The following is a 14680-nucleotide window of genomic DNA, read 5'->3' as shown; positions in this document are numbered from 1 at the left end:
CCTTATTTTTTTGTATGCCTTGGGCATGAATTATTTAAATATTGTGACGTGTTTGTTCAATCAATCAATCATTCGTTTCAGGGAGTTTAGAAACAGTGCTTTTGGAGTGACATTTCATGACTTTTTCATGCTCAAACAGCAACATTACACTAAAGAAAGTTGAAAATGTAAAAAAGCATAATAGGTCCTCTTTAAATATTATGAACTAGTATAGTATGTTTTTCTCATGATGTGATCACTCAGTACACTTCTCCTCAATATACAGGTATTTGTCAACTTTGCCAAGGACCAAAGTGACGACCACTCAGACAGCTCCATTCGTCGTAAAGAGACAGGGGTCAACATGGCCCTCCTGAGCCCTCTGTCAACTAAAGAGAACATGGAGAAGCCAATAGAAAGCTTTGTCTGAGCCGGAGTCTCTCTTTACACTACATGCTAACTGGAGCCAGTGGATTCCACACGTTTCACAATGTTTTTGTGGCCTTTGAGCTGCAGTCTGCTTTTCTGACCTCTGTCTGAAGATAAACGTCTTCACCGGTCAGCTGAGAGGCAGACACTGCAGACGAGACACTCAATGCAAGTCAATGCAAAAGAAATTGAAAAGACTTCCCTCGTGTTTCTAGCATGGTTGAATTCCAACCGTGTCAGTCACAGTGTTAAACTTGAAGCCATAATTTCTGGTATAGACAGCATGGACTGTATTTTGCGCAGTCGTTGACAGAGATTCATTTTCATTGTGGGAGATAATAGGGCAGATGGAAATATGCCAATGATTAATAATTCAGGGTCAGTGTCTTTGTACTTTTTTCTTAAGACTAGAAGACTGGGAATCACATGCTGAAGAATCATAATTGTTTGCGTGGCCAAAGGCTGAACTGCAAAACTGCAAATTGTACTATGTTAAAATGATTTTGTTTTTAATATGTCTATTTATAAACAAGCAATTGTTTTAGATGTTTAAAAAAGGGGCATTATTTTATAGGCTGTTCTATCCAAGAGTGCCTCACGTTCTCTTGTAATATAAGAATCTTTGTGCATGGACAAACCAAGGTGATTGATTTTGTAGGTTTTTTAAAATAAAATAAAGTTTATACAAGTAAGCTTTAAAGTTACACTATGTAACAAATACCTCAGAGTCGTATGAACAACTTAGAAGGAAATCAATTGAAACATACCGATCATGTGCCTTCTTTAGTAAAAGGGCATTTGGGTTGTCCTTCATTGGATCTCTGGCCATTAAATACAGAAATCCACAAACAATTTCCAGCTGAATTACATAGCCGTTCAGTACAGTAAGGGTGAACTCTCCCTGCATTCAGTTTGGATTGTTAAATCAGTATTTTGGATCTCATTGGAATAGGTGATAGCGATTTTCGCCTTTCATCCAAGCACTTTACTTGCTATGTTAATTTAAAAAAAATGATATAATGCCAATGTGTTAAGATCTTTGCACTGGATTTTCCACAGACAATGTTTTTGCTATTTTTCATTTACTGTTTGGTTCAGATTTGGGTTCTCTCAAATTAATAGAACTAAAAAACAAAAACCTAAAAGGACAATAAGTCTTAGTACCAGTGATGTTCCTCATTTAATACCTGTTTACATTTCAAATTTATGGCTGTGGAATGTCTGTTACTTGCCTTGTACATTCATTGTATTTACACAATAAAACGTGACAATCTACAACCCTAATATTTGTTTGATCTGTGACGTCAATTCAAATGTATGAATTATTTTCAGTGTCAATCTGTTACAAATTTAACAAAAAGAAGCACCATAAATGTTATCACTATATCTAATCTATGCAAAATGCAACATAACATTGCTGAATTTAGAATGATTTTTATTGCCATGGAAGAATTTATTGTAGAAAAGAAATTACATGTACACCGATGATTAATATCTGCAACAGTCTGAGGTTGGAAGTCTTTTAACGTGATGCAAAGCATTGTTTTGACCCACTATCATTATTTGATAATCTGCAAAAACTTCCAGGAACTTGCTACAATTAAATCTGTTTATCAGGCCACTTATTTCATTTGCTGCATTAATTAAATCTCATTCCACATTTCCCTGATTGTGGATTCAAACCTCGAGGCTATGTTATTTGATAGGTGAGAAGGTACAGGGGAACATGAGTTTGCTCTTCTGTGACACCAGGTACACTGCACTCTCCCTTACTAGAGAAAAAAATACAAAAGTAAAAAAGAAATGGAACTTTAAAAATGCAAACAGTAAAACAAAAAATGCTCTTATAATCACAGTACAATATTGTCTGCTGTAATAAGTTGTAAGATTTACCTGCCGCCACTACTCTGGCATCTCCATGAGCTTTATGGCGTATTGCTGCACGCTGGTCTGCACTCTCATACCACCATAAAACATGCACTGCGCATTGGAAAGAAATATCAGAATATACTGGATATACAAAAAGCAGTTTGAAAACACGATTTACTAAACCACAATCCCATAAAAGCGCTGATGGGAGTGGAAAGTTCTGCAGGGGATTTACTGACAGCAGGCACATTAAAGAACACAGATGCTGTCAGATCATTTATATAATGACCAACACGGCCTATCAAGATCAGCGCATATCCGCGTAGGGTCGCAAACAAGCACAGCCGATGATAATCAGGTGTGGGTGATCTAATAACAACACAGGCGTAAAGTGGCTTAAAACTTGTTTTTTGGGGGGCATCAAATAATACCGCAGGTAAATACCAGTAAAATGACTAGCACAGACCTTAGTAAATCAAGTTACATGATTCATTTAAATTATCTCCTCCCATCATTTTTGCATCTGAAAGGGAAGCTCAGCTGCAAAAATAAAACCCTGTCTTTTCGTTGATAATTTTTCAATTCTATTTATGGGTCAAAACAGTTTTTAACAGATCCTGACAGTAGTTTTTTAATGCCAAAAGAGGGTTTTGGTGGTGCAAGCTGTTAGTAAATCTTTACTAATTCTAAAACTTAGCATTGTCAATGCACTTGGTCCTGTTTGGTATTATTCATAAACTACCATTTAAAGGTTTGGGGTCTGTAAGATTTTTTAATGATCTAAAAAGAAGTCCCTTCTACCCACCAAGGCTGTATTTATTGGATCTAAAATACAATTAAATTAGTAATATTGTTACAATATAATATAATATAATATAATATATATATATATATATATATATATATATATATATATATATATATATATATATATAGAGAGAGAGAGAGAGAGAGAGAGAGAGAGAGAGAGAGAGAGAGAGAGAGAGAGAGAGAGAGAGAGAGAGAGAGAGAGAGAGAGAGAGAGAGAGAGAGAGAGAGAGAGAGAGAGAGAGAGAGAGAGAGAGAGAGTTACATGATCCTTCAGATATCATTCTAATATGCTGATTTTTTTTTTTCATTCTTTGATGAGTAGAAAGTTCAAAAGAAGAGCATTTATTTGAGATCTAAATAACATTATACATGTCTTTACTGTATCATTGCTGAATAGAAAGCAAGTTTTTCAGAAAAACAGGTACTGACCCCAAACTATTGAATGCTAGTGTATATTTAAATTACAGGTTGTAACTCAAAAATTGTATCATAATGATTGTTTTAAAACATAATCGCTTTCTTGCCTAACTCACCTTGATTGAGCAGTCCAAATTCAGAGTGAAAAACCCCAACGGAGTGGGCGTATCCTGATCCCGAGTGGGTGCTCACTGCTGCCTGAAACGCTTTACCCCACACCGCCGGACCGCCCGGCTTCATCTGGAAGGTGGCTAACTCGAAAACTCCTTCAGAAAACAACACATTTTAACAAAAGCTGTTCAGATAAGTACACCTGGAGTATTTGAAATCTTTTGTGAACAATTTATGCATATTTGTAATGACAGAAGGGGGAATATTCAGAAAACCATTATTATTGCAGTTCCAATCAAATCAATAAGTTGTTAAAAAAAAAAATTTTCTTTGGTTATGTCACATATCTCCTTTATTATCAAGTGAGCAGGAATTGGTGACCCTTAAAGGGATATTTCACAGCTGAAAAGATGAATGTGTATTTAAATTGGGTCATTTATGTAGTAAAAATGTGAAATTATTTTAGAAGTTGGTGCCTTCTAGACTGAGAAAAGCCAGAAAAAATATTTTTGGCTCATGTGGATGAAAGACAACAACTCCCAGAATGCACTTGCTTCGCTGCTCTACGAGGCCACTCCCAAGCCACGCCTACCGGTTACAGAGGGCAGTATCAGAAGAAATGATACAACTAGGCTACTAGTTGACTCGAAACCGAAAAGATGCAGTTTTATCGTGAGATCCCCCTATGGGCGGGTTGAAAACATGCGGAACTAGCTCCTCCTACTGGCTGTAGTCTCTCGCCTCTGGCCAAAAAAGCCTCTGACGACGCAAAATGCCGATTTTTGCATCATCTGAGTTTTTTTTCCAGACACACAATACAGAAATCTCTCGTCTCAGGGGGACACGAGGGAGGGATGCTAATGCTAATCGGTGAAGTATCCCTTTAAAAAAAATCGATGCATGACATGTTAATGCACATGGTTCACACCTCCTTCTTTGGGTGGCTTCTGAATTTTGCTCCATGGTACGAGGTACGTCACCTCATTATCCTGAGTGCTCAGCATGGGCATCGCTTTAGAGATGTACTGCTCAATCCAGCTGGGGTCCTGAGCCAGGGCTGCCCGCACAGATGCACGCTGAGCATAGCTGTCTAAACAACATTATAGCAAAGACGGAAAAGAAGGGTTTGTTGTGGAGTTGTATGTGGAGCAGCACTATGCATGTAGATATTTTAACTAAAATATACACACAACATCTTTGGGTCAAAACAGTAAACAAGCAATTTTACTAAGAATGTCTAAAAATCATATAAGGAGAAAAACAGGATGTCCCGGCTACTACAGGACACCTTGCAACCATTAGAAGTAAAGAGTCAGTTTCCTTTGGTAAGTAATTTCAATGTTTTGTTGCATTTTACTTTTCATTTCAAATGCATTTTGCATTTTATTAGTCTTATAAAGTTATTAAAGTGCAGATTGAACATTTAAGAATTCAGTAGTCTTTCTCACCATACTTCCAAATGTGGAAAACCTGATTGAGACCCCCATATTCCACACTCCAGTATCCGACGAGCTCTGAGTGGGCTGTGCGCAGGTGGATCTTCTCACTGGTCAGTTTGAGGAAGGCAGCGTTGAGATGCGGCTGGATGTAATATGTGCGGAACTCATAGAAGTTTCCGTTCTGCTGCTGTGGTCCGGTGGAGATCCATGCCCTGGGCTGCTCGGCAAATGTAAAACAAACTGCTAGTGACGTCATGTATATAACTTATAACTCATATTCTACGTCTACACTATCTATATGATTTCATGAAACTGTCTAATTTGAGAAATGGCAGCTTCAGCCTTTTGCTTTTTCAATTTACTGAGGTTCAAGTCATTTTTAGGCACATCCCCGCATCCAAACCCATCAGCACATTTTAAAAACCTTGAAACTGCCATGTCAGTCATGTCAAAGATAAACTGTACAAATGTTTACAGTATGTTCTATAAGTTCAGACAAGCCGATTCCCACTTAAGTACAAAGATCAAACCCTATAGCCTACCCCTAATGTCCATACATCCCAAATACTGGATATAATATATATTTTTTAACAAGACAACTCTACACTTAAAGTGAAATTGACATTAATGGCTTTTTAAAACCTAAAAAGATAGATACACTGTTTAAATATAGAAGGGTCAAAAAGTCTGAATTGGAAATGTGTTTTGTTTTGGTTTTGACATTTAAACATGGAATACTGTATGTCAATTCCTAAAATATTTCAGATGATTTGGCACTTTTTTTAAGTCAGTAAATCAAATAGCAAAATTATGTGAACCCCTTTGCACAAAAGGTCAGATTTTCTTCATTTACACAAGATACTCTTTGGAGTTTATGCAGCTGAAGTGCTACTGTCATCAACTCTGCAAGCATGATATACAAAATAACAGTCAGAAAAAATATTCTTTTGAAATGAAGCAGTCATATTTGATACATCAAGCTTTTATAACTTATATTATAGTATGATATAGGAGAATATGGAGCTCATTCTTGAGGAGGGACTTTTGGACCCCACATATGCATGAAGAACATGGGCCTCTTAGTTTCTATTTGGATTATTAAACTTTTTTGCAGTGATTTCATGCTTTTGTAATTCCTAACACTGCCAAGTCCTGAACAATGTAACAGTGGAGTTACATGATCATTTGATTGACAATGCGTCCACAAGGCGTCCACTGACGCACCTTCAAAAACAAAAACTGGCGTTTGTCTTTTAACTCCATTCAAAAGTTACAAAGATTCAATATCATTAGATTTGTAAACCTACATTGATGAATGTTTCCCACTGTGTCCTAAATAAAACTTGTGAATGATTATTAAACTCACCATAGGTCGGTTTTTCACAGACAGACAGTGTTTTACTGCGTGACATGACGCGTTCCGGAAAATACCGCGTAATTGTATCATTTTTCTCGTCGTGAATCCGCAACTGTACCTGCAGCTTGACTGACGTACCAGAGACGTGCAACCCTGCACGAAGTTCACTCAGAGACAGTAGTACGGAAGCCGAAATGTATCGTTCAAGTTCGCTGCATGGAAGTATGCGTTCATCATTTTTATTAATTATTAACATTTAAAACTTTTACATTTATAATAATAAAAAAATATATAAATATAAAGGTTAAATATAGGTTTTCAAACTTTGTAAACATTTGAATAGCTTAGATATGAAGTTCTCCTACATATGCCATGCTTTCTTGTATAATTGTAGCCTACTATTTGTACAACTTTAAATTTAGTTGTTAAAAAAAATCAAGTAGAATATAATACATTTAAACTTTTATTGTGTCTCTTTAATTGCTTTAATGCAATTTTGGCTAGGTTTGCAAGAATTTTCACTTCACACATACATACATGAAAAGTGTTAAAATAAGGAAAGTTCTACTTTGCACTGCGATTTTTAAGAGAAAATTCTCTATATGAGTCATTGACATTATATGTTTTTGTGTCCAAGTGCATTATTTCCTTTTAAAATAATTTGATAAATTTATGACATATATCACTTTATTTTATAAAACCTATTTAGTTTGAATTCCTTTAGACCATGTCAATAATACATATTATTTTATGTTTTGTTATCTTAAACCCCCAAAATGTGGTGCAACATGTCTGAACAAATGAACAAACTAAGAAAACTATTTAAAATTGTGTCTAAATGATAAAAAAAAGTAAAACTAAATGGTATCATTTTAGGTTTGAAACATTTCAAATAAACACATTTAATAAATATCAGTAGTTTAAAGCTGTTGAGACAATTAAAAAACTTTTGTCCAGCAATTTATACTCTCAAATGTCAGGGTGGCACAACTTCAAACATGGCTCTTTTATTGTGAATAGACAAGGTAATAACAGTAAATATGATAATGCATTATCCAGAGGAGAGGAGCTCAACTGATCCTTGTGGCAGAGTGAAAATGTTTGTAGCTCTTTATCTCTCTCAAATACTGGTAAAAACAGTATGGGTTTGGTACACTTTCCATGTCATGTGGTACAACTACAGTATACATGCATGCAACTATTTGGTTGTACCGCCTGACATAAAAACAGTCAAAAAATGATTTTAAACACTGTTATTTAACAACTGAAACTTGTTTAAACACATTTTTCATAACAAAAATATGCATGACATCAGTTTTGAAAATATTTTTAAAAAACACATCTATTTTGAAGCTTCAATGACCCGTATACATTTTTTTTCAAGTTCAAAAGTCTCTTCAGGCCCATATTCCGTACTGCATTATGTAGTTAATCATTACATTACATAATTATCGTTAACTGCATTCCATGTTTAGTGGAATTCCATTTACATGGGGCCAATAAACAGGGACACACCTCCCAGCCAGACCTGTTTTGAGGGATATTATACAGGCCAATGCTTTTTGGATTGTGCTCAGCAATTTTTGGACAGACTGGAATGTTTATCCCTTAATAAAGAGAGAGACAATAGAGAGGCTCTGTTCTCACCGGTGTTGACGCGGGATAGTGGGTAGGTGGGGCGGATGGCCGTTAAAATATCAGCACCTCTCCTCCTCCTCCTCACCAGTTTCAAACTATATGTTGAGGGTCATCAACAATACAACTCTCAGAAGCGAGCTAGAAGTCATCAGTCACTGTTAGAAGCTCTCAGCCTGAATTTACAAATCCAGATTTTTGTTTTGAAATCCAGGCTTCCTTCCTTTGAGCATCATGACTGGAACAGCAGTGGTTCTGATGAGCCTGGTCCTCATCTTCTCTGTGGGTAAGTCTCATCATCTGTCATTTTAAAAGAGCTCTTTTATTGTTTTAATCATTGAAGTGTGCCATTTGCAATTAACAACAGGATTGAGATTAATCCAACAGAACCATTTTTTCCAGGCGCAGAGGATAAATCAAGACTCTACCGCAGAGTAAGTCCATTTATGCATTAGAAGATAGACTGTGATGCATAACAGGCATTTACTGTAAATTGCGTGTGTTTTTAATCCGACAGCCTGCATGTGGAGGACTGAGCGTTAACCAAGCATGTCCTCTCAACTACTCTCCTGTGTGCGGTAATGATGGGATCACATACGTCAATGAATGCACCCTGTGTGTGCAGAGAATGTGAGTCCATTCATTTGCTTCTGTTAGGATAACAGCATTACAGTATGATTCTTGCCTGTAATTACTCATATTGTTAAGGGCTGTTAACAAGCAAGTATTGATGTTGGATAACTGAAAGGGTGTTTGTTTTTTAGGCACACAAATGCAGACATTTTGATTGTGAAAGATGGACGCTGCTGAGGTGGAGGACCTTATGATATCATCACTTCGCTTTTCATATCTATGTTTGTTTTAGAGTGTTGTTTGCTATGCTCATCCAGACCAGTTTTGCACTTATCAGTACACCTATACCGTAGATGCGTGAAAACCTACTGCATGTTAAAAATGATAAATACTAGTACTGATATGAATAATATGTGTCAGTTTATCACATTTAAGTGACTTTGAGTGAACAGTGCAGTGTGTTTGATTTTCTATTTACTTAGTTTGTTTTACATCAATACTGTCCTGTCTTTCTTTCCCAGATAACAGGGAACATTCTCAGAACTTTAGCATTCTGGCAAGGTTCTCTCAAAGTTATGAACAAATGTTCTTCCAGTAACATTAATAGAATGCATCAACGTATCTGGTCTTAAATGACATTGTCAAAGCATTAGCCCAAAAGTGTTATTGTACATCATTCATGGAGCGTGAAATTTTTTGAAAATTTTAGTTGGATGTAGCCTAAGTCTAATGCTTTTTAAACATTACACCTCAGAGAACATTCAAATGTTCCCATAATACTTACAACATTTTTAAATAGAGGAAACATTCCCTTGATGTTTTCTCTAATGTTCACTAACCAAGAAAAAAAAAGTTTTTAAAACATTTAAAAATCTGGACGTTTTGAAGGTTCTGAGAACATTCTGAAATAACGTTTTCATAACTTAATGGGAACATTTGCAAAACATCTTAGAACATATATTTTTATTAGATGGGTTAATATATTTCAGCTCTTCCATTAAGTTTCTTCTTTTTTTTAGGAACTGCTCAGAGTGCAATGTTTCAAGAGTGATTTTTTTAGTTACAGCTTATTTTTCTAAATATGTAAAAAAAAAAAAAAAAATGGAAATGGAAATGTGACATGAAAAACTGTTATACCGTTTATACCTTGATTTTACTTTCTTTTCTTTCTTTTTTTGCTAATAAAATAAACATATTTAGCCAAACAATTGTAAGGTTGACCAGCTTCATTTATGTCTTGCTTTTCTTTGCAGAATACTTATACTGAAAAAGAAACAAAAAGTTTCTGCACACTGGACACACAGCACATTCTTGCACATGATTTTTTAACTTTCATTCAAAACTACCAACAAAACATCTCGTTCCATTCAAAATAGCATGTACAGTAATGTTAATTTCATTTTGTATCAGATGCAAGGCTTTAGGCTTTTAAATCTTAGCAGCCTGAGCCTGATGTTTCGTGGGCTAAATGGCGGAACACAATTTTCAGAACTGCATTTTGAGGGACTGTTTAAGGTGACGTACCAATACAATGACCGCTCACTCACATGTGAGTTGTTTTGACACAACATACTTCCGGTTAAGAAATAAATATTGTGTAAACAATACAACGTTCTATATTTAATAATACAACGCGTTTTAAGATTTAAGATTAATACCAATAATCTCTCGTTGAAGTTTTTCCTGAGACATGAATATTAAAAATGCGCTTTCTGGATGTCAGCTAACGAGTTACGCCTCACAAATATTCAGAACTAACAACATTATTTAAGTTAAACCAATTAAATAACTCGTAATTCTGATATCCTTATGCTGAGACTGTTGTCGGTGAACTTTGGAGGGCTTATAAAGCACAAGACACTCTTAAGTCTTAAATTTAGCACATCATCAGTCATGGCCAAAAGCAAATTTGAATACGTGAGAAACTTTGAGCTTGACGACAAATGTTTGAAAAACTGCTATATTGTTGTTCGGCTAGATGGACGCAACTTCCACAAGTAAGTGATTCTGTAATGCTTGTGCAGTTACGACATGCTGTTGCAGTAACGTTACAGGCACTAACACTGTCTAGTTTCGTGGTTTACAGTATTGCATGCATTTTAAGTTCTAAAGACATAGCGTTGTGCTATAAAGGGATGTTTTTCTGAACATTTTACTATTAGTTTAATACCATAATGTCATATAGTTAAATTGTTTATTTGAGTCATAGAGCTAATTAATATATGTATTTCTTAAATTTAGCCTTTTGCTATGCAAAGAACATTTGTTTATATCTGAGTTTGTTCAGGCTCAAAACATGAAGCCCAAAGAGTTTTATGGGTATGAAACTGTCTAACGAATGTCAAACATTTAACTAACTGTACGGCCATGTTTCACGGAGGGTAAAACATGCGTGATGACTGAAGGCATTTCCAACATGATTCCCTTGATTGCAGGTTTTCTGATCAGCATAACTTCATTAAACCCAATGATGACAGAGCTCTGGGATTGATGAGCCGCAGTGCCCGTTCGGTCATGGAGGATCTGGAGGACATCACTATAGCCTATGGACAGAGTGACGAGTTCAGCTTTGTGTTCAAAAGATCAACCACCTGGTTCAAAAGAAGGGCAAGGTATAATTCTATGCTGGCACAGTGCCGTAGATAAACTTGGAAACTGTGCAATGCATTTCAAAACCATCTTGATGTCAAACACCACAATGGTTGGCAAGGATAATGCAGGTCTAGGACAGGGGTTTTCAATATTTTAGATGCCTCGAACCTCCATATATGATCATTCTTATGTGAAGGACCCCATTCTAAAATTTAAAAGGCAGCTATACATATTTTTATGTATGAAGACTCAGTTTATAATGTGCAAAAGAAAATATTATAAATGTGTGAAATACACTGCCCGGCCAAAAAAATAGGCTTTAAATAGGCAACTGTTTAAAATAGTTTAAGTAATTAGGTCTATGAAATGATCATTATTGCTGTGGTTATTATGTTTTTAGCATGTTATATGTTTGGCAACAGTTCCTCTAACACTAATTGATGGAGTGTGTAGCTTTTCATTTCTTAAACAACCATGTAGGAAGACACATCATGGCCATATTCCAGGATGACAATGTCAAGATTCATTAGGCTCAAACTTTGAAAGAATGGATGGGAGGGAGCATGAAGAATCATTTCCACACATGAATTGGCTCCTCTGATTCCAGATCTTAAATTCATTGAAAGTCTTTGGGATGTGCTGGAGTAGATTTTACAGTGTGTTGGACTCTTGCATTATCAAAACAAGATCCTGGCCAGAAACTGATGTACCTCTTGATGGAAATAACATTTATTTCCATCAAGAGGAAGCTACACACTCCATCAATTAGGGTTGGAATAACTTTTACCAAACATATAACCTGCTAGAAGCATAATAATAACTGCAATAATGATCCAATCATAGACCCTTAAGTATTTGCCTATTTAAAATAATCAGTGTATTTAGTTTAAGTTTTTCTATCACTATAGTACCGTACAGTGTATTTTTTAATTTTTTTAATTTTAACATTTATTTTTTTATTTAACTTATAATTCATTTAATCTAATATGTTTTAGATTTTTATTCATTTATTTATATCAAATTTGTATTTTAATCTTATTTATTTTAACATTTTTTACTCTGTTTTTTTTTTCTTCTTATATACATTTCCATTTACCCCCTAACACTTCCTTGTGGCATTCCTTGACCCTGAAAATCACTCATTAAATGTTTTCTTTTCTCTCTACAGTAAACTGATGACCCATGTGACATCCCAGTTTTCATCTAGCTTTGTTTTCTATTGGAAGGAGTATTTCGGGGAGCAGCCGCTACTGTACCCGCCCAGCTTTGATGGCAGGGTGGTGCTGTATCCTACCAACCGTAACCTTAAAGACTATCTAAGCTGGAGACAGGCAGACTGTAAGTTAATGTGTTTTGTTGCATATTTGGGTTGACTGTAACATGTAAAAAAACAGTATAATAGGATGAACTAAATAGATCTGGGCCATTATTTGCACTTTTGACTTCTGCAGTTTACTGTGATTGTCACCCCAAAACTAAAACTAAAAATTTCATGACAACCTTGTGAGAATATGGTAATAATAACATGCTTGCTTGCTTTTGATGGGGCATTATAGGTATAGTTTACCCAAAAATGAAAATTCTGTCATCATTTACTCACCCTGAAGTTTCTATGTTTTGTTGAAAACAAATGAAGATATTTTGAAGAATGTTGGTAACTAAACAACTCCTGGTCCCCATTGACTTCTATATTAGTCAATGGGGACCAGAAAAAGTTTGGTTACTAACACTCTTCAAAATATCTTCTTTTGTGTTCAACAGCAGAATGAAACCAATACAGGTTTAGAACAATAAGTGAGTAATGATGACAGAATTTGCATTTTTGGGTGAACTATTATCGTCATACTATTGTATAATTTTTACTTTGATGCATAAAATATCGATTTTAGAAAATGTTGCTAGACAAGGATTTGGAATTGTTTCACAATTATTTTTTATTTTATTTTTTTTTTATTTTATTTTTTTACGTGTTGTATCTTCTCAGGTCACATTAACAATTTGTACAACACTACGTTTTGGACGCTGGTGCAGAAAGGAGGATTGACCACAACACAGGCTGAAGAGAGACTCAATGTATTCTCAAATACTTATGTTCTCAGTTTTTTTTCCACATTAGTTATCATATAGATTTGAAGGATGCTTGTCACTAAAGTACAAGGAAGGTTTCCACCCAAAACAATATAAACATGGCAGTATTAAATCTGACTAGGTCTAGTCACAATCTCTTTTAGGAATATTATCCAGTAAGCAGTTTTACCCAGATACATAATCTTGCAATATTTAATACTAATGTAATACATAAATGTTAAATCGTGCCTTATTGGATTCATTTGTTTTTTTCCATACAAGTTTAATTAAACATGCCTAATTCTAGTACAATTATTTTATATATTTACATTCTATAGCTGTAGTGTAATTGAACTAAAAAGATGCATAATTTTCCCCACACACAGGGAACACAAGCAGCGGATAAGAACGAGATCTTGTTTTCTGAGTTCAGTATCAATTACAATAATGAATCGTCATTTCACAAAAAAGGCACAACTTTAATATGGGAAAAGGTAAGAGGCAGCTGGATTTTTTTTTTTTTTTATTCTCTCATCTCTTTAATGAAATATATAACTATATTTTCTTTCTCAAACTCTTTCCTTCAGGTGACTGAAACCTCAACTAAACAGATCAAGCGGCCAGATGAAGGAGAGTCAGAAGTTACTGTAACACGGACCAGAAAGAAGGTTACAAGTCATTCCTGTGATATCATTGGAGATCAGTTTTGGGAAGAACATGCAGACATTCTGGAAAGTGACCAGTGTTGATCACACTGTTAAAAAAACTCTGACCAAAAATGCGAGTTTATTTTTCCTTTTGGTGTTTAATTAAAAAAAAAAAACGTTCAATGTTTTATATTTATTGTCTTTTTTTGGAGGAAAGGAAGGTGATGGAAAGGTGATGTTGCCGTGTTATTTTCCCCCTAAGATTCCTAGTTGAGATAAGGAGGGATCTTATTCTCTCCTGCAGGGATGAGCATCTGTTTTTACCTCACCCTCTCTGTGTGCTGATGACTTTAAAAGTCTGTTTTCTCCAGATTTCAGTGTCTTTATGAATTCCGTACGATAGAATCAACATGGGTACATTTAATGACGTGCACATGAAATCAGCACTTTGAAGGGATGTTTCACCCAAAAAAATTTAATTCTGTCATCACTTACTCACTCTCAGGTTGTTCCAAATCTGTATGAATTTCTTTCTTCTGCTGAACACAAAAGAGGAAGTTTAGTTTGGTTACCTACATTCTTCAAAATATCTTCTTTTGCGTTCTGCAGAAGAAAGAAATTCAGGTTTGGAACAACTTGCCTCATTCATTCATAATGTTGATCACAATAAGCCAAAATCTGGATGGATGGATGGATGGATGGATGGATGGATGGATGGATGGATGGATGGATGGATGGATGGATGGATAGATAGA

The 14680-nt window shown here is 35.3% G+C and overlaps 4 protein-coding genes across 4 annotated transcripts in view; 3 read left to right on the top strand and 1 right to left on the bottom strand.

Moving 5' to 3' along the window:
• abca1b (ATP-binding cassette, sub-family A (ABC1), member 1B) overlaps positions 1-1690 on the top strand; it is a 36093-nt gene extending 34403 nt beyond the window's left edge. Inside the window, exon 47 of the mRNA XM_081383145.1 lies at positions 266-1690. Within this exon, the coding sequence (XP_081239271.1) occupies positions 266-409 (144 nt within the window). The 3' untranslated portion in view covers positions 410-1690. The remainder of the gene's footprint in view (positions 1-265) is intronic.
• Positions 1691-1826: 136 nt separating this feature from the next.
• Positions 1827-6635, bottom strand: nipsnap3a (nipsnap homolog 3A (C. elegans)). Its single transcript, XM_081383146.1, has 6 exons — positions 6421-6635; positions 5064-5271; positions 4544-4705; positions 3621-3770; positions 2302-2388; positions 1827-2180 (listed from the first exon to the last, which is right to left on the bottom strand). Exons 1-6 carry the CDS (start codon positions 6499-6501, stop codon positions 2104-2106), a joined length of 765 nt encoding a protein of 254 aa, XP_081239272.1. The 5' UTR covers positions 6502-6635; the 3' UTR covers positions 1827-2103.
• LOC308701092 (putative pancreatic secretory proteinase inhibitor) lies at positions 6437-9821 on the top strand. Its single transcript, XM_081383147.1, has 5 exons — positions 6437-6633; positions 8261-8332; positions 8449-8480; positions 8564-8676; positions 8811-9821. Exons 1-5 carry the CDS (start codon positions 6606-6608, stop codon positions 8854-8856), a joined length of 291 nt encoding a protein of 96 aa, XP_081239273.1. The 5' UTR covers positions 6437-6605; the 3' UTR covers positions 8857-9821.
• Positions 9822-10112: 291 nt separating this feature from the next.
• Positions 10113-14296, top strand: thg1l (tRNA-histidine guanylyltransferase 1-like). Its single transcript, XM_081382319.1, has 6 exons — positions 10113-10616; positions 11055-11231; positions 12380-12549; positions 13196-13284; positions 13665-13772; positions 13866-14296. The coding sequence occupies exons 1-6, from the start codon at positions 10429-10431 to the stop codon at positions 14025-14027; spliced, it is 894 nt and encodes a 297-aa protein (XP_081238445.1). The 5' UTR covers positions 10113-10428; the 3' UTR covers positions 14028-14296.
• The last annotated feature ends 384 nt before the right edge of the window (positions 14297-14680 follow it).

Source organism: Scardinius erythrophthalmus (assembly GCF_964197995.2).
Source record: "Scardinius erythrophthalmus genome assembly, chromosome: 13".
Lineage (NCBI taxonomy): Eukaryota > Metazoa > Chordata > Actinopteri > Cypriniformes > Leuciscidae > Scardinius > Scardinius erythrophthalmus.
Note: the sequence above shows the minus strand (reverse complement) of the source record. Positions and strands in the feature narration are given on the sequence as shown.